The following is a 24,578-nucleotide window of genomic DNA, read 5'->3' as shown; positions in this document are numbered from 1 at the left end:
CCTAATGCAGAGTTACTTCCAAGGCCAAAACTGTTCCCATGTTTAAAACAAGTCAGCCGGAGACGTCTGAATCTGTCTGAAATCAAGAACCCCTTCACTGAGAAAGGTGACTGTGGGATGGGGCTTGGCGAACGGTCAATTAAGGAAATGTCATAATCAAATCAGGAGCATCAGCACAAGCTGAAGCCTGAAACTCTTTGGTTTTAGATAGCAGTCAACGTGAGGCCGCTCTGCTGTTCAGTGGAAGTGACACTGAATAACTGTGCCACATGTAGGTCCTCGGTGCTTAGGTCCTCCTCTGTCATTGAGATGGAACATTTTCACATTCTTTGGTCCTTTTTCATGTTCAAGAAAAACAAAAATAGGTAGTTCAGAAAGGAACATTTCTCTATTTTACTTCTTGTAGTCCCCCCTGCCATTGTTCCTACATGGTTGCATCTACTTTTCGTACCTTGTATCTTTGGCCAGCCCTGGTTAATTCTGTCAAAATTCCTGGGAACCAAACTGCACAAACACGGATCGAATACTATTTGAAATTAATATTTTGGGGGAATTATCTGACAAAAGGATCACCATGAAAGTCCAAACGCTATCCTTCTCTCGCACTAGCCAAACTAAAGCAAAAACCTCAAAAAGTAACAGAAGTAATTATAATTAACCAAGTCATACTGACAGCTCTCGACCTCAGTTCATCAGTTCATCAGTGACAGAGACTAAGCTCTTTTCGGACCAAGCATTTCTTGCACTGGACCACACAACACCAGTGGAAACGACACAGGCAGTTCTCCTCAAACACCACTGTTTCCTCCCGGTAGCCGCGCTCGCAGCACAGCAGGTCACAGCCGCTGATGTCCATGGCTGTGCTGTTGCATATGCGCCCCCGTGTCCCCAGTGAACCGGTTTTCCGATTTGCGAGGCAGAAATCGGGCGACTCGTCAGAGTAGATCAGATCCTGCTTATCTGGTGGCTTTATGTTCTGGCCTACGGGGATCAGGGTCTTGCCGTCATTGCCGCCCATGACCTTGGAAGCACCGTTGAAGCGCTCCAGCAGGCGGTCGCCCACCTCGCGGAAATGAGGCATCTTTTTCCAGCATGTGCGCAAGGTGCACGAGCCCGACAGTCCGTGGCACTTGCACTCTGTCCGCATGTAGAGCTTCACCGCCTGGAAGGGGAAAGTGTGGAGGGGTGGGAGGGTTTAGGGTTTTGGGTGGCAGTGGAAAGGAGAGGTGAAGGAGGGCAAACAGGTGGTAAAGGTGGAGAAAGAGAGAAGGTTGATCAAACACAAAGAAGGAACTTTTAAACTTAGACTCTGATGTGAAGCTGAACTGCTTTTGACAAACGACAAATACTCTAAAGAAGTAATTTATTATTGTGTTTTCATGATATATCGCAGACAAAGCCACTGGATCACACACACACACAAATACACACACTGATAGATAGGTAAGATAAAAGCCGACGCTATTCAGAAGGAATTCAACTCCACAACCCCCCTCTCCCTCCACTTTGCCTCTGGCCTTCCTACATCTAACAAGCCTTGACAACAGATCATTCACTTATACTGCACATAATTAACCCATCACACACACACACACACACACACACACACACACACCTGCCCGTTCAGAAACACACACACATGCACGCATGCACACACATACTTGCAAAATGCGTACACACGCATGTATGCACAGACGTTTGCACGCATCGCAGCACGTTTATTTCTCAACCTCTGGGCATTTGTGTGCAAGTCTCGTCTTTTGTTCAAATGGTTTGTTCGCTAATGCTACAATTGGATGATATCCCAAGATCCTCCTCTCCTCTCTACCTGCCGGTGACCCCAGCTGAAGTGAACTTTGTGACTCTGTGTTTTTCTTGTGCATGTGTCAACAAGTGGGTGGAACAAACTGAGATCAACAAAACTGGAAGATTTACAGAGGTATATTACAAATTCACATAATTAACTCCTCTCAGAGGTCGGCTGCTTCGTCTCCAATCTTTCGGTAGCATGTTGTCGAGGCCATCCTTCATGCGAGCGACAAAGAGGAACTTTAAACTTCTACAAGGGCTGGAGAAATGTTAGAAGCTACCTGCCTTGGAGGCTTGAAAACAAAATGTGTGGCACGCTCTTGTTTTTGTGTTTCAGAAACCTGATTCTTGTAAGAATATCAGCTTACGCCGCTACACAAATGTGGCTGGGGGCGATGTCTTTCTCTGATGCATGTTCGTGGAATGATGGAACATTCCACAGGACAAGCAACACCTTTGCTGCTAAAGCCTTTGAGGGTATAGTGAAATATCAGGGGGTGTTTAGTGCAGCACAGTTGCATTTTATTCTAAATGTGTACTGCAGTTGTGTTCAATCTATTTCTAACTCCGCTCGCTCAAAATGTAGACAGAAACCGCACAGGTACACCGAGGCAATCGTTCCCACAGTTTCTTACCAGCCGCCCTGCCTCGTTGTTGTGCAGGTCAACGAGCGTCCTGATGTCGCTCTTGCCTCGTCTCCTCTTGGCATCCATAAACTGTTTCGACTTTTCATAACCAAACTCCACATCGTCTCCGCAGCCTCCCCATTCCCACTTGACCCCATCCCCAGAGGAGGAGGAGGAAGGCGGCCGTGGCGGCGCTCTGTTCCTGGTTGCCTCGCAGCCGCACTGAAGGAGGTCTCCCATGCTGCAGGCCTGGGTCACAGCGTGGGTCACGCCGGCTGCCGTGATGGCGTAAACAAATGCAGTCTCCCGGATATCTACGGTACAAGGGACACGCAAAAGAGGGGTTGTAGTTTATTATTTGGTGCATAGGTTTAGGATAGGAACATCGGCACAACATGAAAACTCAAAACAGAGGATAGAAACTTGTTTTCACCCCCATACTGAGGTAACAGTTCAACAGTTTTGGAAATACGCTTATTTGCTTTTTTGTCAAGTGTCAGATGAGAAGACTGATACCACTTTCGTGTCTGTATGCTAAATACAAAGCTATAGCCATCAGCAGGTTATCCTAGCTTAGCATTAAGGCTGAAAACAGGTGGGAAATCTGTCTTCCACCACCTCCATTACAGAGCCAAAATAGCTGTTTGTGCTTCGAAAACAGGGTCATTCATTTGGAAAAAGACAGGTTCTGGAAAATTGAGCAATTCAAATATGCAAATGCACTCAGACTTTTGTCCATTTCTATACTTTGAACATTTTCATTATGGCACAGTGATGCTCCATTCAGGGGATAAATACTGACAGGAAGCCATGTGTATTGATCTTTTTATTGACATAATCTGTCACTAGGTTCAGTTTGATCGTCTCCATGTCCTCCACTATCAATCGCAGGACAACAACTGGGAGACAGAATGAGTGCTATGAGTGAAAGATGCTGGTTTCCATTCATCCATTCATCCAGTAATCCATTCATCCAGGCATCTTTCCTTCCATCCAGTTAGTCAATATTGCAGCGACATGGAACAGGATAAAAGCATCTTTCGCTCAACCCTGGTCCATTACTACGATCTCCAGCGTCACTGGATTTGTGGTGCTGATAGGTTGGCTATTTCTCCCCCTCACATGCGCACTCATACACATGCTCATACAGTCATGCACACCACAGCTGCTGCTTTATTTCTGGTGCGGAGCTTAACACTCTGGACTATAGGCACGTCCAACCACAACTACAAATTGATCGTCTGTCCTCGCCGATGGCTTCAGCATCATTCCCACCCTCGGCTCAACACATCTTTATCCTCAGTTATTGCAGCTATTGTCATTCACTCAACAACAGAAGAGCAGCTATGAAAGAATTTCAAGAGACCTACAAGGCTGAAATAGTTTTATGTGTGTACTACTGACAGTGATTTTACATTAGTCTATTTTCCTGTTTTGATTTTTCAAACGCTGGTTTCCAAAATCCAAATCCCTTCCAGTGTTTAGTTACTGGGATTACATTAACACAAGAACAAAATGGTAATAAAAAGAAAAAATCTGGCACCATTCTGGTTTTTTTTTAGTATTGTGAGCTCATCCCATGAAAAAGACCAAAACCAGCAGAAAACTGATTAATAAACTAACAAGTATCATCTGTGTATTCAAAACCACATTTGCAGTATCTTGTTTCTTCTTTTCTAAACCAGTTAAAAACACAGTGATGAAACACTCCTCAGCACTGGGTGATATGATCCAGCTTTACAATGAACGTGGGCACTGTAGTTTATTTCGACTCACAATCACTCATACAAAAGTCCTGCCGCCATACCTACACACTAGAGCCCCAACTGTGTAGTAATCCGCCAATGAAACTAGTCCCTCTGCAAAATTTACTCCTCTTTGAGTAACATTTGCTAAAAAGTTACAGTGGCTAGCTTTTTTACAAAATAACTGAGCTTTTTCATACTGTCTGTGTGTGTGTGTGTGTGTGTGTGTGTGTGTGTGTGTGCGTGTGTGTGTGTGTGTGTGTGTGCGCATGGGCTTGGGGCTGAGTGCCACGGTACTGACAGACAGACTAATGAACGAACTGGATTTTTGTTCTTTGCGCAGGATTTGTTGACAATAAGAGTGTGTAAATTTTGCCTAGAAACAAGGAAGCAGTGGGAATTGTTGGGGACACTGATAATTTCAATGGCGGACCTCTGCCTAGATAGATGAGACACCGGGGACAGAGCAGAGGAAAATAAAAGCCACTTAGCGAGCCATTGTATGTGTGTGCGGAGGCTAAGCGAAGGACTTTTATTCCGAAGAACTGGAAGGCAGCGAGCGTGCAGTCACCACCGTCAACTCTGCCAACTCCATATCGCATGATTCAGTGAATGGGATTCATTAGGAGTGGTAACACACACACACACACAGAATGGGTGGCGTGCGATGAGACCTGCACACCCCAGCACTCTGTGATATCAATACCAGCTGTACACCCCAACACCCAGAGATGTCTGCAATGCCAGTAAGCTTGTCTGTCAATGCATATGTGTGTGAAAAGTATTGTTTTATGTAGATTTAAAGCATTTATGACATTGAACGAATCGTCAGCTCGTCTAATGTTCCGTATCTTATTTTGAAACTAGTTAAATGTGGATTTTTTTTTATCTCGTGGTCTATGTTTGTTTGGGATTGGCTGTGTTGATGCCAAATTAAATAAATCTCTTAAATGTTTGACTTTACATGTGCATGGTGGTACATGTAGAGCATTTCTGCAACTGTGTGTGTGTGTGTGTGTGTGTGTGTGTGTGTGTGTGTGTGTGTGTGTGTGTGTGTGTGTGTATGTGTATACCCTCCTTGCAGCTCAGTTACAGTAAGACCACACCTCGCTGTTGCTGCTGTGCAGCAGAATAGGGCTGAGATTTTCAGGAGCAGCGACATACTCAAATCAAGACGTGTCATCTCCAAAACATCCCTGGATCCATTTAAAGACACGTGTGTGAAACATCAGCACACAACTCATTATTAGTACAATATGGTGATAGCAGCACAGGCTGTGTCCAAACAAGCTGGAAGCCTGTCCAGATGTCCTTGGATGCACTGATGAAACACTGCATTTTGTACAGAAATCTATTACTTGAGTTCATTGTCACTGAAACTGTCCACCAGTCGGTGACTTGGAGCAAAGCTTCACCCAGTGAGAAGTGGACAAACAGGGAGAGAAAGCTAAGCTACAGAGAGTAAGAGCAAACACTCAGAGAGAGGAGTATTGTTGTGCGTGAAAGGGGCTATCAAAAATCTGATGATTCGAGGCACCCTGTTTCATATTTTCCTTGGAGACATAAATTCCAAACAAATTCTCTGCCACGGTGGGTGTCTGGGCCTGTCTACGTCTGCTTCTAATTCCAGAAGGCCCTTCTGCAGGAATTAGTGCATATTCTTTTAATACTCTGACTTTTGAGCCATGATACACGCAGGTCCAGCATGCTGCAGCTGAAAGCAGTTCAATGTAAAATTATCTCACAGTCCAGATACGCACCGCTTCATAAAGATAGATCTGTTTTCTTATCAGGTTTGATGTTAAGGAGGATCGTCTCCTCCTGTGGATTCGGCGACACCTACAGCCACCAGTGACATCATCAGGTGCTTTTTTTCCAAATGCAATGCAAAGATCGGCCATGCAGTGAGGACTGCGGGAGACTGCATCCTGCAGCATCTGGTCTGCCACAGAGTCCCTGGAAGAAGTTATCCGCTGTGGCTGCAAGCACCATCAAATTGGGTATGTGCTGGTATTAGGCCATCAGTAAATGTGAAGGAACTGTGAGCTAAGTATTGATTGGCAAGAGTTAAAACAACATAAGGCACAAAAGGAAGAAGAAATAATACTTGTCTAACCTTACCAACAAATTCAAACTGTAGTGAGAGCAGGTGTGGACCCACTGAAATAACATGGACGTAACAGTGATCTGGGAACCAAAAGACCGCAACGCTGGCAGAGATGTCTCATCATCTGTCTGTCCATTTTGAGACTTTCCTCCCAGGAAAAGCATCAGTCTTTTGAGGAAGTGCCCCAAAATGACGTGTTTGACAAAAGCAAGGGAGGAAGTCTTTGGAGGTTATTGTAAAGAGATTAAGTCCATGCAGAGAAAATCAACAACACGTTAGACTTGAACATGGGAGAGATTGTTTGTTTCCTGTTTCCAACCAACAGTGTTGTTGTTTTAAGTTCAACAATTATTGCTCCCTAGCATTAACCACGTGCTTATTTTTCTAACTATGTACCTGAAGCTCCCGCCAACCTTAGCGATCAGATCAGAAAGCACTTTTATTCTGGAGTGGAAGGACAAACAACGTATTTTAGTCCCATTGCATTGTCCCGGGTCTCTGTTCTGTGTGTTCTGTGATAAGAACGTAACTCACTATCAGCTCTGATCAGGACGTGAGTCACAATCATCCGGAGGAAAGACGTTGAGTGTGAACTGTGAAGTGCATTGAGCTGCTGCTAGCATTGGTGTCTCGCTCTGTCAGGGTCAGTTCAGGTGGGCCATACTTTGGATTGGGTCTCATTACCTCCAGGTCTATTTGCATTGGGCCTAACTGTCCTGAGGTCCCACATTTGTTATATTTGTTTACTGAATTTCTGCATTTTTTTTAATCAACTGTCAAAACATTTAGCTGGAAAATACAACACCCTGACATTTATTACTTTATACATCTAGACCCAATCAGCATTTTATGTAAGACACGCTTTGTATTTGCAGCGTTTTTGTCACAATATCACATAAATTATACCTTAAAGATGCTATCTCTCAGAATGTTTTCACTATCAGGTCCGGGGGAATCATTGCAGCATATTCTCTATCAAACACAGTAGATCTGCTCACATACCTTGAATACCAGTTAAACACAAGGAAGCAAGCGTGCAAACATGTGTATACCCGTCTCTGCACCTCTATCTGCTTGTGAGAATCATTAGTGATAAAATAATTGACACAATTGACAACTGGTTTAATTACTTTTTCAACCGCTGTACAGCCCAGAGCGAGAGTCCTTGTTTATTCTACAGCAGCGCAGCACTCCACACACACATACACTGTGCATAATCTATCATGAGTTTCAAAGCAGAGCCGCCACATCGCCGATGTGATTGCTAGCATCACTCTATGCTGGCTGGCTCGCTCTGCCAGTCATGACCGCTCCAGGGTCTGTATGTTATTTAAACACAGCGGAGATCAAGCAAAAGAGGATAATGACTACCGATTCATGAGGAGAAACCAGAAATTCGACCTTGTTTTGAAGCTGACTGTATGAGAAAGGTTCGATTCCAGAGGAAAGAACATAATTCAGGTGCAAAATGAGTTGTCATTCTTGTGTCGACATGTTCATTCATTCACACTTCTTGCAATAAAGGTGTGAAATGGCAGTGTTTCAGTAATGTTGTGAAATCAACTAAAGCCCCTGTTATATGAACACACACACACCTTTCTCTTCTAGTGGCTTCATGCAAAAGTGTTCAAGTCAAGAAGTAGACTCGTACCATGCCACGTGAATGTGTGTGTAATCTCATGGTGATGAGTATCATCATCTAAAATATTATAATGAATGAAATACACACACACACACACACACACACACACACACACACACACACACACACACACACACACACACCTGCATGCATGCAACAAATCTTACTACTCCGCTGAGAAGATTTAGAGTTCTTACTGCCTCTTACTGAGACACACATGTTGACAGACAGCAGCTGTGCCACCCTTTAACATGTCGCAAAGCAAAGCAAAGCAGCGCTGCAAGGTCTAGTTTGAAGAGTGGGTGAAGATAGCCCGGAGATGTTTTTGTTAAGGGAGGCAGAGAACGATGGCTTGGTTGTGCTCCAGAAACAAACACCCCGTGGCTTTGTTTTCACTGTACAGTTCTAACACAACCACACAATTAAATACTCTTTGTCCAGAAATCCAATTTACAAAATCTACAAAATAGAGTCATCATTGCTGTATATTTAGACCCGCATTTAGACTAGAGGGTAATCAGATTTACAACTACAAAGTATTTACGAAGACATTTTTCCAAACACGCATCTCAACACAGAGAGGATTTGCTTTCTGGCACCAGATGAAGGAAAAATGTATACGCACACTGAAGTCACATTACGGCCCGATGCGTCCACATCAGGCTCGTTTCAGTCACAGTTCGCTGTGACAAAGCAGCTTCCCTGCTTATTCAAAAAGCTCTGTCATACCGGCACATAAAAAGGAAAAATGTGAGACGAACGCTTCAGCTGGAACCCCCTGCAGTGCAAGCAGTGGCTCAGTGACACATTTTTGACTGCTAATTTAGGCGTGCAATGCACTAATAGTCCACCACATGTTTCTGATCATTTTACTGCATTTTTTGCACGGAGACAACTCTGAGGCCAAGCTCCATCTTCATGTCCGCTGTGTGCAGCAGCTGAAAACCTAATCTAATTTAAGCCTTCTAAAAAAACGAGGCAAAAAGAAAAAGCACACAGTGGACGCTCATGTCCAACATCCCCGCAGACACAGAGATTCGTAAATGCGCTGAAAGCTGCACAGACTGCACCAGTTTTCATCCAGATTGGCTCATTTCCCTATAAGAAAAACTTTTGTCATTAGAGTCTATTATCGCATAGAAGTCTAAATAGAGGTCAATGAGGTTAAGTAAACCACTTAGGGAGAGTGAGCAATAAATACAAAGGCACTTTTATTTTGACTTTTACTGGTACTAGTTCATGATAAACAGCCATTAAGAGCACATCCAGGTAATTGAGGACAAAGGCTCCAAAACAGAGGAGCACTTTGGCCTCCCCTAATGACAGGGAGGAATTTATGATTAATTGCTAGTCTGTCTTTTACTGGTAGATGCTTGCCCCTGTTTCCCTCTCTCTTCCTCTCTATCTCCATCTATCTTTGTGTCACTCTTTTTTTTCTCTTTCTCTTCTTTCTTTCTCTGTCAGAGACACTGGTAACGCTGCTAATATCATACGTTCGAATGACCACAGCCAAATGAACTGGCCAGGATGTAGTGAAAATGTACTGTCTGTGGTTGAGAGAGATGATGCGTTCCAGGAAGACTGCACAGAACGAAAACGTCACCATCCACCTTCGCTTTTTGAGCATAAAAACTGTATTAATGCAGGCAGATATCGACTTCCTGACTGCCACACACACACACACACACTGTAGTCCTTTTATAAAATTTAGTCTTTATAAATGACAAGTTGCAGACTGACTGCAGCAGTACAAAGGTCTGGCTCACCAAGCTTAAAAAGTTGTATACTTTAGCGTGTTTGAAACACAATTTATGTAGAGAAAAGTCATTAGAAGTACACTTTTATGATTTGTGCTTAACGTAAAGCATGTTTGACATATACTTTAAAGAAGTGTACTTCTAAATAGATGTATTAAAAGTGAATATACTCATTCTGTAATACTTAAAGTGCCATTTCAAAGTACTTAAAAAAGTGTACTTTATTGTAAGCGTATTATAAATTGTTCTTAAGTATACTTTTAAAAGTTTACTAAATGACAAATACTTTTCATAGTAATAACGTGTTTTTATGAAAAGTACACTTATTTTTAAGTCCTTTGTAATACATTATTAGCATGCTTAATCTAGTTTAATTTCACTTCTTTTTAAGTATTTTTCCAGCACATTTGTGATACACTACAACTGTACTGCAGGTCATACGTGCAAGGACATACACTGCCGACGTCACAGTCAAACAGCATTTTTCAGGTTTGATACTTCACGACAGGAACTTGGATTTTCGATGCAAGCTTAGGCCACAAAGTAATCACAAGTTCTCCAAAATATTATGCAGCTTTGATGTAAAAAAAAAAAAAAAGTCCTGGAGATCGAAAATAACAAATCACTATGGACTGTTAGATTACAGCATGGAAAATGAATATGATTAAAATGTCATGTGCTGCCTCCCTGTGACATTAATGACAGGTGAGCACAAAGCTTCAGTATGCACGTCTTCTAGCAGTGAGACCCAGAATAAGTTAAATAACATGCTTGACACATTTTTTTATTGTATATTAGTATCGATTATTCCCTGTTTGCTGGCTAAACACAGAGATAAAGGCTCTCTGTAGTAGCAGTCAAAGAAGAGACAGGCAGCTCTCTATGAATCTAATCATACAAGAGAAAAACCAACACAGTAATTGGAGAAGACCCAGCGGTGACCCAACATCAGTTATATTACAGACTTCAAAGAGCTGGAGGAAGATGTTAAGAGATCTTAAGAGAGATGTTAAGAGAAAAGAGCAATTTTAGCTGAACATTTCGAGCGTGCCCAGTCTGATGAGGAGGGGAGTCAGTCAAGTGTGAATACGTCTGCTCTGAAATACAACAGCTGCCCTTGTCTGTCGGAGTGCCATCAGACTGGGATCTGACCCCGAGTTGATGTCAGGCCGTCAGCTGCGGTCATGAGGTCGTGGGTTCAGATCCTAAGGTACCCACGGCTGAGAAATGGGACGTGACAGCATTTTTAATGTGTGTGGGTTTTTTAAAAAAGCCACACGAGGGACTGATGGAGAGAGGAAAGATGATTGTGGGAATTCATATCTCTTTCATCAGCTACATACGTCTTGGTCCAGGCTAAAAAATCCATAGATGTGTTACTCTTGTTCATGAAAGCTATGACGAAATGTATTCATCAGCACCTTTTTTCCATGACTAAGACAAGACAAAGACAAGACCATGTCATTAAACATTAACTGTGACTGTATCGACAGAAAATATCGTTGAGGAAAAATGACAAGACTGATCATAAGAAACTTGACAAAAATATTTCTTTAAACGAAAAAAGACGAGACATAATATGATTTGTTTCCGGGCTGCTGATGCAAAGTGGGGAAAACTGTATGGAAAACATTGATTGTTAGTTTATTTCAAGCAGCAGGAGGAGCTTCAGCCTAAAACCATGCATCTTATAATCATAAACAACAGCACCTGAGCAGCTAACGTACAAACAGATGTATCTGGTGAGATAAAAAAAGCTCTTATTTGTCCTCCACTTTACCATCAAAAGGAATCTGGACTTATTCCTTAAATTGATGCCATCAGACCACTTGACAAGACACTTTCTGCAAAGCTGCATTCTTCATCACTCAGCCTCATCAGATAATGATCAGATCAAATCTTTGACGATATGGTATCAATGTAATCTGTTGACTAAAAAAGACTAAAATGTCAACAGTTTTCATGGATTAAAGCTCTTTGACTAAGACAAGACTAAAACGCCCAGACTTTCAGTCAACTAAAAAGAGGACGAGGTTGACTGAATACGATAAAACTAAAAGACATTTGACACATGATTGAGATTAGGACTAAATCGAAAAATATCTGACAACAACAAGTGCCAAATCCAAATGACTGAATGTTTAACGCAATTAGTCAGTTTATATGTGGCCAAAAAAATACTGTTAAAGTTTATGCTTCTGCTAAAGTACTAGTTTAATATTTTTGGAAAAATGCTTTTTTGCCTTCTTGCTAAGAGCCAGATGAGAAGATTGATACCACTCTCATACATGTATGTCCCTTTAATATGAGGCTACAGAGCCAGGGGACAGTTAGCTTAGCTTAGCAGCTGGCTCCCTCCATGGGAAACAAAATCTGCCTACAAGTGCATCTAAAGCTTTGTATTTGACACATAATATCTCGTATATGTCGCAGTGACCCCAGAGAGCGACTGTGCCATGCAAAGCTGCACCGATCAGGTGAATAACACTGATCGTCTCATAACATAGCAGTGGTCTGCTGGGAGCTTCGGGTCCTAGCATTAATGTTACTAACATTAATGTTAGATAGTTATCGGCAAGCAAAACACAACCAGCCCTCCCTCACTCACCTTGCTGCAGTATTTTGCCAAAGTACTTGTTGTGGCTCGTGCAGTTCCACCGGCGGTACCTGAACTGGTACTGGCACTCCCTGACGCCCAGCCTGGCCCCTTTGGCCACCTCACTGACAATCTCAGGCTGAGTCTGGCACAGCTCAGCCTGCTTCCCCGCCAGACGCTTCGCCTTCCTGCAAATGCTGTTGGGGTCCATCACCAGAGGACTTCCCACCGCCCTAGGAAAGTTTAAACAATGTCAGAGAAGAGAGTAAAACAAATCTCTAAGTAACATGATAACAACAGCAAGTTCCCACTTTTGTTTTTGGTGAGCAACACCTGTTAACTTAATCACACAGTAAACAATGTGGCTGCACTCATCAGCAGCCACAAACCAAATGCAAGTTTTCTCTGCGGCTGCTAATCCTGCCAACTCTACCCACCACTTCTCAGCTGTGGCGACAATGTGCTTCTTGAAAAGGCACGTGGGAGACAACAGAGCGCCGAGTTTCCCAGAGGCATCTCAGCTCTGACGTCAGCTGCACGGGTCTGGATTCTGCTGTTGGACGGCACTCGGGAGGACTGTGTGGTCCTCACAAAGTTGGAAGTGAAACAGTTGGAAGTCTCCTAACAGACAGGCTGTTTACAGTTGATCTTAATGCTAAGTTGATTTTGGTAAACCAGAAGGCAGACTTTCTAGATTTCCTGATGATACAGCTTCTCTGGAGATTTTGGAACAGTTAAGAACTTCACCGCTTTAACCGCACATGTCCCTCGAATCAGCACGGCTAAAAAAAAAAAAAGATTCCCAGAATTGAAAATGTGCATATTATATTACTAAAAAGGGCAAAAAATGAATGTTTAAATGTCTGGCAAAATAAATCAAGCATGCCTCATGTAGTTCAAATATTCAAAACATTAAAATATATACATACATCTTGTATTTGATGAATACAGACCATGGACCTCCTCAATAGCTATGACAGATGAGTGTATATAATAAAGATAAATAGTTTATTCTAACTCTTAATGGGAAAGAGGGGTTTGGCTCTGCCACTTAGAAGCACTGCCAGAGTCTGTCGCCACTCCAGTGGCATAACAGCAAAGTGGCTTTATGAGATGACTTTATTTCCACTCTTCTCCCCCTCTCCCTGCCTCAGCTGCCCCCCACTCATCCCCTCTATGCTCTTAACATCATGCACTTTCAATTCCCTTTCATTTACTCCATCTCTCCTTCGGCTCTTCACCACAGTTGACTTTTCCTCACTGAAACCCAGCAGATGTGATCCATAACTTCGAGTTTTACCATGAAATAGGAGTAAGAAGGGGTGTGCATGGCGGAGAGGAGAGGAAAAAGAGCGAGAGCGAGAAAAAGACTACCTCATAGGTTTTCATTCAGCCTTGTCCCTGCTAATCGCACCGCCTGATATCATTCATCTGCTTCGAGAGTTTGTTTTAAGAAGCAGAACAAACACTCTTGCCAATCCCCTCTCCTGGCGGTCTGATACCAAGCAAGACATTTGCACACACACACACACACACACACACACACACACACACACACACACACACACACACACACACACACACACACACACACACGCATGCATGCACATTCATCCTTGCACACTCAGTCCAGTGTTTTTCACGTTTTTGAAAAACTATTTCTATTTTAACAGAGCTATTTATAAGACAGACTAACACGTGATTGAGTGAAAACATATTTCATAAGGAGTCTTGTGTCAGCCTCTTAACCAATAACATCATGGACAGGATGACCCAGAGGCAAACTGCCCAAACACTGTTATCCAACACAACCTGTGATATGACATGCGCTAATGACAGACAGCGTGGATAACAGTTGTGGTTACCCTGTAATCCCTTCTAATAATTCAACTTGTGAATATTAGAGGAGTAAATGTCCCTAATCCTACAGCATGAGTCATGATATCTGGTGTACGATGTGAAAAGTATTTACACACAGTTGTTTGTATCACAGCCAGACCGCCCTCAACAGACAAACGGCCGTATAGGTCATCTGTGCCAGTAGGTTATTACGACACATTTAAGTTTATTGTTGGGCGGTGACCCCTAGTGGTGTACTAATTATGACGGAGGAAAGGAGAGAGTCAAGTATAAAAAGCAAGAAAGTCTTCGTATGGAGGGATGGATCAAACAAACACAGGATTTTCTCGCGGGAGACAGCTGTTTGTGTCCCGAAACCCGAAAAAATCTTAATTCAACTTACGTAACGAACTCAAGTTACATCCCGTACGCCACAGTAATGAACCTAGTTTAACCCATGATCTTTTCCTAAACCTAACCAAGCAGTTTTGGTGCTGAAACCTACGCAAACTGCAACCGTTTCACAATGTTTGTAGCATCAAACAGTCGCACAAGTTGTTTTAGGAGTCATTGGCAATCGGCCGTTGAGGTATGAGGACGTGTTAGCATGCATGCACTGTCTATACAGACACACACACACACACACATCTACGCACACTCCAGGACACCCACAGTTGCATTCCTTCTATGATTTGCGAGTGTATTGACAACATCACTATGGAAACAATACTCTATTTTCAATACAGGTGTTCTGTGTGTACAGTGTGTGCATGAGTGTACACTCTGTGTGTGTGTGTGTGTGTGTGTGTGTGTGTGTGTGTGTGTGTGTGTGTGTGTGTGTGTGTGTGTGTGTGTGTGTGTTTCCTCAAGTGTGTATGTGCAGTAGTCACACAGATAATTAAATCATACAGACAGTCTGTATGTGTTAATTAGCAGGTACAGGTATGATACTTAGCAACACACACTCCCTCTCAACAACCACTTATTATCTACCCTCTGCTATCGGGCTGTGTGTGTTTATTGTGTGTGTGTGTGTGTGTGTGTGTGTGTGTGTGTGTGTGTGTGTGCGTGTGAGAAGGAAAAAGAAACTGATGTGTGTATATGCAAGTATATCTCTATACAGTATAAGTGGAGTTTTATGTAGAGTTTTAATTTGCATTTTGCTTGCTTGTGCCGGTGTCTGCATGTGTGTGTGCGAGCTTGTGCGTGTGCATGTGCCAGGGGCAGCGCTGGGAAGCCAGCTCTGTCAGCAGCTCACAATAGCCAGCCTGGTTTTTACAATGGGAGGTGTAGAGTTGTAAAACTAGTGAATGTACTGGATGAAGTTTGGATGGAGTCCTGGAAGCAAAAGACAGAGACAGTTCGGAGGCTTTCACAATGACAGAAACGTTTCCTTCTGATCTCTTTTTTGCACAAAAGCTAATACTGCAAGTGGACTGGTGAAAGAAGTTGCTTCTTTTTGTGGACTTTATATTGACAATCTGCATCCAATTTAGTGTTGAGTCAAAAACGGACTGATTGCATAGTAAAGGAACATTAATTTAGCTTTTTGCTTACTCTTTGAAAAAGCAGTGAAAGCAGTAACTTCTCTCTTTTCTCTCCGACTGCAACTTATCTCAACAGGCCACAACAAAGAAACAATAAATTCACGTGCTATCATGCGCTTTTTCAATGCCATATCATACACTTAAATTAATTAAGCCTGAGCAGCTGCACAACGGTCACAAGGTGATAGTAGAAATAATGGAGAAAGACACTTGTCAGAGGAGAGAAATGAGCAACAGCAGACTTTACATCTGGTTGTTGGCTAATTAGCTTTGTTTAAGTTAAGGATTAGGGTTATATACAATTAAGACAGACATCAAAGTTTAGTGTGGATTAAAGTAGGCACATCAAAATAAAAGTGTGAAAGCCTTTTGAGAGAGTAGCATGAAATCATCCCTTCATTTTGGATGAAGGCTCTTTTGATAATCCCCATTGGACTGTCTCAAATATAAGTTTAGAAACAGGGCGTGATGGGAGGAGAATGAGAATGTAGTCCGAATCGGAAAGTGGAGTGAACTGAGGTGGAAAAGCACATTGCTGGCGATATACCCAAAAATGGGGGTGCATTAATTGGATAATAGGATGACTGTAAGCGGCAGCATTCTTGCCCTTGTTTGGAGATCGGTACATAAAAGTGTGCATCCCTGCAAGGGTGAATAGAATATGAGAACTCTGCATCGTAGACTCCAAAAGGTGTGTGTGGCAGGTGCAAAGACAAGCAGAATTGTTTTTACTAAATTGACCACAGTTGCTTAAGGAGGTTAAAGTGTTTAAACAGTGCACAGTGTTTGTGCACGTCACACCAGCTCCAGTTTGACTGATATTCCCCGGAGTGCATAAAAAAAACCCATAATTTAGGAAAATAAGTGAAAACTGAGATATCTGTTATTGTGAATGAACCCTTGATTTGTCTCCAGCTCCTTCTGCAGCCTCAATGAAGACAAAAATGCTTAAATGAGTGAACCACTGACTCCACTGCAACATAAAAAGATCAAAGTGACTCTCTTAAAGCTCAAATACTCGTAATGGGATGCTTCAAATGGGTGCAGACGCACACACACACAAACGCCGTTTGCACACAAAATCCTGCAAACACAGCGCACTCACGCACATTTATCCAAGCTGGCGCATTCGCTATAGTTCAGGCAGGCGTGCACAGAGATAAAAACACATGCACACTCAGAGAAGGAACTACAAAGTCAGACAGTAATCAGGTCCTCTTCATGCAAAGTGCCACTGTTCCTCTGTCTGTCATTTAAGATACAGCTCCTGAGCAGATAACTCCAACTAGGACGTGCAGTCATTGATATTATCAGCGGTTTTAAGGAAAACACTTGTCGCATGAACAGTTCTTCATGATGATAAAATCCCAAAACAGAGAGAGGGGGTCATATAGTGAGAGATAAAATAAGACATGTAACAAAAAACCCAAATCAAAGCACTGATAGTGGGACTATCAAAGCTGCTTACGCCTGCGACAAGTGAACAGCTGATCCAGAACCTTGTGGTTTAATGCATTGCTTAAAAAATCTAAATACACTCATATCAGTGATTATCTGTTTAAAAAAAAAGGCTTGGATTGACTGTTTTTCATAATGTGGCTGCAAATTGGGGGAAAAAAACTGAAGTTTCAAATGCAGATTTTAGAAATAGATGCCTTATTCAGTGTTTTCTGGGCCCAGAGGAGGCTCAGAAAGAGATTAAACATTGGTGCTCGGAGCGACCTCAGGTTTCATTAAGGATCTCACGGCACCATAGATAAAGTGCTGTACTGTACAGGGCCCTTCTTTTTTTCACTCCACCCACGAATGAGTGAATTTCATCCCTCCTTAATCCCTCAAGTATGCTGGAGATGAAGACAGTCACGACAAGCGCTAGTCTGAGACGCCAGAGTGAGAGAGGAAAAGAAAAGAGGGTCAAAGAGAGACGGCTAAAGAGAGGGAGAAAAAGATGGCGAGGGCTGCAGCGAAAGATAAGGAGGAGACGAATGAGAAACAAAGAGATAAAGCAACGATGAAGCGATGAGAGTCAAAGCACATATAAAATTTGTCTGCCATCCAAATAAAGGAGATGGAAGATGGATAGGAACAAATTCAGCACTTTGCCAGCGTGACTGTGTTTACAGTGTGAGAGGGTCTGTGTGCCCTCCACAACTGCTTTCCTGTTTTCCTGACCCTGCAGTCTGGGACACGGCGATCACTTTCAAACATGCTTCTTCATGTTATTCTTGCTGATGTAAAACAAAGTCGAGAAATTTATCTCAATAAAAACTTTCAACACTCTTAATTTGTAATGCACCCAACTTAAATAGGAGCAATAAAGTGTGACCAAGAGGAAACCAACACCACCAAACCAACCTCACATAAGAAAAACCTCCGAAAGTTTGTTCAGTTGAAACAACTTGGTGGAGTGGCACACCCAACGGCACTGACAGGCAAAATGCAAAAATTGTCCACGAATGGATGAATTCAGATGATAAGAAGGGACTGGAAATGTGCATGGATGTTTGGGGGGTTCCACATCTAAAGAGGCACGTGTGACCGAGAGGAGTCGTGTGCATTGAACTGCGTATTGTTTAAAGGCAGAATGACAAATGAGAGCAGATCATAAATAATACTAACATGAACAGTGAGAAACTCCACACAACAGCAACTCCTACTTTACCCCAAAATCCAAAAGCCATCAAAGCTAACACTGCAAGCTAACGTTAAGGCGACGTTAGCGTATCTTTCAAGTCGGTTTCTGCCAACTTCCCAAATAGTGAGAACCAGCTTTGCCCCTCTTTGTTGAATTATAGACTCATATTGACATTTCTTGGACCATTCCCCTCTGCCTTATATATTTCTGGCACTGGATCATACTTTATGTATGAATGCCCACAAAAATGCACAAAAGCACACACATGCACCCACGTGCCCACACGCACACACATAAACACCTTTAATTCGGTTCTCTACCTGATGCCAAACCCACATCGTCATTTAATCTTTATCTGTACCCATCGCCCTGGTCCTGATTAGACGTCCAGCTTTTCAGACCAGGAGTGCAGTAGACAAGATAAGATCTGTTACAATGAAACTCTCCTCTGGTGATGATGGTGGTTTTGACTATAGAGTGTGTGTGTGGGTGAACATATGTGTGTATGTGCATACACGTTCCCATAACTGTAAGACTGAATGGGTGCATTTGTACATCTCAGAGCACATGTTAAACAGATTAACCAGGATCACTGGTCAGAGACGGATTTGGACTGACACACACGTAAACACAAAATGCAGACAGCTGAAACACACACACACACACACACACACACAAATGCAGTGTGTGTGCACCTGTAGGCCTGTAGGCCTGTGGCACACTTCGGGCATGCTGCCCGCCAAACTGAGGCTGTGACACTCACACACACACATGTTTCACACACACACACACAGAGCAAAGTTGGCCCCGCTAAGCACTGCAGTCAAAACCAGTATAAGAGAGCAAAGGCATTCCTCACCCCTCTGAGTCTCTGCTCTCAGGCCAAATGATTAGAGCGCTCTAATCAGCAGAGGCCCTGAAAGGACGGCTATCTCCCCGCATTTCATCTCTCTCACCCTCTGTCTATCACTGCAGCTCTCCCTCTCTTTTCCTTCAGCGACAACCTATCTGTGTGACTGGTATTTTCCTTCAAAAGGCAAGTACGGCCATAGACGCACAGAGATAGAGACGCTGGAGAGGAGCGAGCGTGAGACAGAGAACGGGAGATGTGCGGTGGTATGTCCAGCAGCTTTCAACAGAGAGCATCATTGTCCTGGCAAGCTCAGGAACAACCCACAGGTGTGGCTTCACCCGAGCCGCACCACAGTCGGCCACTGTGTGTGTGCACGAGTGTGTGTGTGCCAATGTGTGTCTGTGTGAAGAGCCGGCGAACAAGTGAGTGAGTGAAAGAAGATGACAACGTATGTCAGTGGGGATAAAAAGGAAGTAGCTGATTTCTTCGTGCTGATTCCCTTAATCCACTACAGCTTTATTTAAAATAGATGCCCGGAGTCCTGCAGAACGCGCTGCCAGCTGGACAGCGACATGAACATCACAGAAATGGAATACATTCTGTCACAAGGAGCTACTAAATCAAATAAAATATGATGAACGATGAATCGTGTTCTTTCCGCGCTTTCATGGCACATGCCACAGATTAGGAATGGTGCTCATGTGACCCTTCAAACAAATGATGCTCACAGTATTTTCATTTATATTCTCATGTCTGCAGCTATTTCGCTTCATTGTGTTGTATGATTTGTAGGTTCACTTTTTGGGTTTGAAGGTAATGTAAATTTCTGACCCCTGTTTTTCCTTCCTTCCCTCTGCAGCCGGGTCACAGCATAGCTCAGCTACAGACCAGCACCCCTCCAGCTAAAGGTGACTTGTCTTTGTTGCAACTAAACAAGCTAAATTTCACATTTCAAACACATCTTTCTCTCTCCACCCAATTTGCTTTTTTCAAAGTGAGAAAGAAAAAGAAAAAGAGTCTCCAGTCATTCTGAAAAATCTCAGTCCGGTGTTTTAGCATGGACAAGGAAAATCGAGCTTTTGGAAAATGCCCACAAAAACCTTCTCAGTGACTGTCGAAGAGTTTGTTCGATTACTGTTTCATGCTTGGTCAGCTGACTGAAAGCATAAACTGAATAAGAAAAGGGAACAAGTAATGAGTTTGGCTTCATGAAGACACACTAACAATGACGACAGAGAGCATGAGGAGGATAAGGTTTACCCACCCAGTGTGCGTGTAGATCTTTATGAAAACACCCTGAAAGCATGAGTGTGGATGCATGTAAATGACATTTTCAGATTTAGCCATTTGCCTCTTGTTCAATGACGCCTCCATCGTTTGGTTTCTACATATGCTCACTGTGCCACCCTGTAGCACTGCACATTAACCCTGCATTTAGAGCAGGACCATTAAATCAGTAATTTACCTAAGGCAATGGAGAGCAGGTCTTTTCTTACACTGTGTCCAATAAATTCTGTAGATACTGATGGAAACTATTCATTTTCCATAACAATGCTCACTGCGAGTAAATGTAATAAATCCTCATAGGTTACCTGTGTAACCTCGCATCTTTAAGTGATAATGTGAAGTGGAAGAATAGTGTAAAAGTTGGTTGAAGGGGGGACATGTCCTCTAGACCTGCAGGTCCTTCTGTCATACAAGGACATTCAGTAGACTTACACAGCCTCTCTGACACTACAGCCCACATTGACCTTGACTGGGCTGTGAATGAACAGTGGGAGGATTCGCTGCAAAAAAAAAGAAAAAAAAATCACAAAGCTTCACATTCAAACACTGCCGCTTTGCAGAAGTGTGTGTGTGTGCGCGTGTGTGTGTGTGTGTAAGAGAGAGGGAAAGAAAGCTAGAAAAATGGGAACCCAAGAAGAAGATCGTAGGCCTACTACACAGACAGACAGACAGACAGACAGACAGACAGACAGACAGACAGAGACCCACATGGATAGAAAATATGTTATCAGCAGATCTGCAGGGGCCGTCTGTCTGACCGACTGTCACATCCTCGCAGAGCTGAGCCTATATGGATTGTTTTATGATGACATATCCACTGTGCCCAGAGGGCCACCTGACATTCCTGACTCTGAACCCCCACTACACACACACACACACACACACACACACACACACACACACACACACACACACACACACACACACACACACACACCTCCAACAATCTCCCTCTCCTCTCTCCTCCATGTATCACTGCAGGCAATGAACAGCAGACAGCTCTCTCACACCCTGCTTCTCTCTCTCCTTCAGCCAGAGGACCCACATTGACTGTATTTTGAATCTGTGATTTACTTTTATTATCTCTAGACTATTTGGGCATATCACAGTTTTAGCTTTGTTTAATTTATAATTACACGGTTTAAAACACACACACACACACACACACACACACACACACACACACACACACACACACACACACACTGAAAGTGTGAGAGGCTGTAGTATAAAAATTAAATTTAATTAAACATATGTATTTCTAAAATCATGGTAACAACCATTTTTTTTTATCATGACTGACTTGCCTGCTTATTTGATCCATTATTGTGGATTCTCTTTAACGTATAAGCTCTTTTTTATTCTTCATATTGCAGCCTAGATTATGATGATCATATTTGTCTTCATGGACCAGAATCCAAACGAGACGCACACGACTATCCTGAGTATTTAGGTGAAAAGCCGGTAAGCTAATACTGAGCGCTGATGTGGTGGATAAATATAGAAAACACGAATATGCCTCACGTTTGTGCGCAGAAATCAAATAAAACTAAGTGAGATGATTTAAATCCCAGTTTGAGGCGAGACAGAGAAACACAAAACACGTGGTAAATACAGAGCACTTACCACCAGAGTCCGATGATATTGACCGGACAGAGCAAGATAAAGAACAGGGCCAGTTGGATCCGTGATAGACGAACCGTCATGGTGAACGCAGCAAATCCTCCACGAGATTCCCCAGCAACGTTTAAAGTACTGACAAGCTCAGCCAACACCGAGTTGGATTATTTCTTACATACATAGGAGGTCCCTTTTTCCGACGGCACGCTCAGCAAAAGCTCACTGCAAACTGTCTGTCAACAAGAGCGCAAAAAGTTCATCCTCCAGCTCCTCTTCTGTCGGGCGCATCTTAGTGCGCAAGAAAGTTGGTCAAGAAGCTACTGAAGAGATGTCCGCTTTCAAAGGTGTGGTTAACCTCTTCATTGTCGCTCTGCTCCATCTGTCGCAGCGCGTTACACGCTTTCATGAGGAGGAACGAGAAGTAGCACCAAGCAGCGAAGTCCTCTGACTGCGGAACAGCGCACGAAACGGCTGCGGCTGCGAAGACGCGCGGGGTCTCGCCGCTCTTTGAGGATATATAAAACAGTGATATTACAGGAGAAGGAGAAGAGCGCTGCTGCCTCTAACAAATAAAAATAAATCTTGGTGTATTTTTGGTGCCGCTGGTTGTCGGTCGCTCTCTACGCGCTGTGCAGTGACGCACTGATGAACTTGGTGAAGTGATTTTCGGTGCGCGCCGGCAGCAGGTAGAGACGTCTGTGTGCCACAGCCTGTCGGAGTGTTTTCCTTGGATGATAAAGGGAGGAAAAAATGCGCCCGTCTTCCTCCACCTTGGTGTGACGTCGCTCCAGGCGAAGCGAAATCCTCGCTGTCACTCAGAGAGGGAGAGAGAAAGAAACTGCAATTAGTTTTAGGAGGACCCGGCTGAGAACAGAAAGGGGGTAAACACACGCGTGCGCGCGCACACACAAACACTCACAGACCTGACACACAGAGAGGTTGGGGTGGACCCGAAATCAGAGCCTATGGAATGAGGTGATGTCAGCACAGGTGTGGTGGTACCTTTCTGATATTTGTGCCAACAGACTGGTACGTTGTGAGTCTGGGTGGGTATCATGTCGTGTCTTCCATTATTATTGTCCTGAAGAGGTATTATTTTGTATGTTCTGTAATACTGAGTGTCTGTGTCTGTGTCTGTGTGTGTGTGTGTGTGTGTGTGTGTGTGTGTGTGTGTGTGTGTGTGTGTGTGTGTGTGTGTGTGTGCAAGTATGGCCTACAGGGACACATTTCAGGCTAAAAACCAGTTAACTGGGGACGGCTGGATGAACTCTAGACAAAATCTGTGTCCCTAATTGGGAAAACAGCTGATTTTTGGGTCAGTGGTTAATGTTAATGGTCAAGGTTAGGGTTAAGGGAGTAGTGGTTAGGCTTAGAGTTTGGGTAAGTCGCCAGGAAACAAATGTAATTTCCCTGAAAGTGACCTAAATAAGTTAGTTTGCGTGTCTGCGTTTGTGTGTGTGTGTGTGTGACTGTCTGCATGTGTGAAGGCACTGGGTAGTATTATCGCCTATCTGGCCAAGGGCATATCCATTGAAATTCAACACCTCTGTACTGTAGTCGCCCATAAAAGCCCTGACACCCGACTTCGTTCCACTGCAGTGATGCAATCAATCACGAGTGTAACACAAGGCAAACTCACCAGTTGAGTACCACCGTCTTTCATGAGGGCCTCAGTTCCATTCACTTGTGCACAAACCATATCCAAGGCTGCAGTAGCACGCCTCCATTCAAGCCAATGCTCAATGTAAGCCCTAACTCAAGGTTGGCAATGAAAAGCCTTCACTTCTGAATGTCGACACAAGCGTTTCAAATGTAATAAATAGAATAAAATCATATTATATATCATTATTGGAACATCTAAAGAGGAATCTTTGCCCACAGCCTGTTGAAAATTGAATTGTTGTGTGTCAATACCACAAGCAAAGGTTGGAACAGCTTGAATCAAATCCACTGGAAACACAATAGGGTTTTTGCTTGAGTTGCTCTATTTAAATCACATGTACTTTACTGCTGCTGACCAAAGCACAACAAAGCTTTTTAGAACATACGATGCGAATTTTCGGTCAGACGTGGTTTCCTTTCATTTCCCCACAGCATGATAGTAAAACTGTACAAACCGTCACATTAAATGTCCTCTCTTCTACTGGTTGAAGTATTTTAGAGTGGTGACACGAAAACTCAGCTGGAAAGGTGCACTCATGGGCCGTCAAAAGCACCTTTGTTTCCACATGTAGACTCATTTTCATAGAGTTAATGAAAGAAGTGAGCATAATTACACCTTCTCATGAAATCCATATTTTCATATTGTTAGTCTCCTTTTTTTTCCTTTTAACAATCTAGCTTGAGAAGCTATTCGGCAGTCTCAGATGTCAGAGCTTTGAATCCCCTGGAATCCACTGGAGCACGTCTGAAGTCAGCAGACGCTCTTTAACACCTCTGCGGATGCATTTGAAAATGTACTTTTAGCCTCCGTCTAGGCCTCATTTTCACACACATCCCCCAAACCTGAAATCTT

At 43.2% G+C, this 24,578-nt stretch overlaps 1 protein-coding gene across 1 annotated transcript; it reads right to left on the bottom strand.

Annotated features, from left to right (window-relative positions):
* Nucleotides 1-651: 651 nt before the first annotated feature.
* Nucleotides 652-22,178, bottom strand: wnt6b (wingless-type MMTV integration site family, member 6b). The gene is made up of 4 exons (XM_070975827.1): nucleotides 22,070-22,178; nucleotides 12,295-12,515; nucleotides 2,445-2,749; nucleotides 652-1,162 (listed from the first exon to the last, which is right to left on the bottom strand). Exons 1-4 carry the CDS (start codon nucleotides 22,147-22,149, stop codon nucleotides 701-703), a joined length of 1,068 nt encoding a protein of 355 aa, XP_070831928.1. The 5' UTR covers nucleotides 22,150-22,178; the 3' UTR covers nucleotides 652-700.
* Nucleotides 22,179-24,578: the final 2,400 nt, after the last annotated feature.

Source organism: Chaetodon trifascialis, chromosome 12 (genome assembly GCF_039877785.1).
Source record: "Chaetodon trifascialis isolate fChaTrf1 chromosome 12, fChaTrf1.hap1, whole genome shotgun sequence".
Classification (NCBI taxonomy): Eukaryota; Metazoa; Chordata; class Actinopteri; order Chaetodontiformes; family Chaetodontidae; genus Chaetodon; species Chaetodon trifascialis.
Note: the sequence above shows the minus strand (reverse complement) of the source record. Positions and strands in the feature narration are given on the sequence as shown.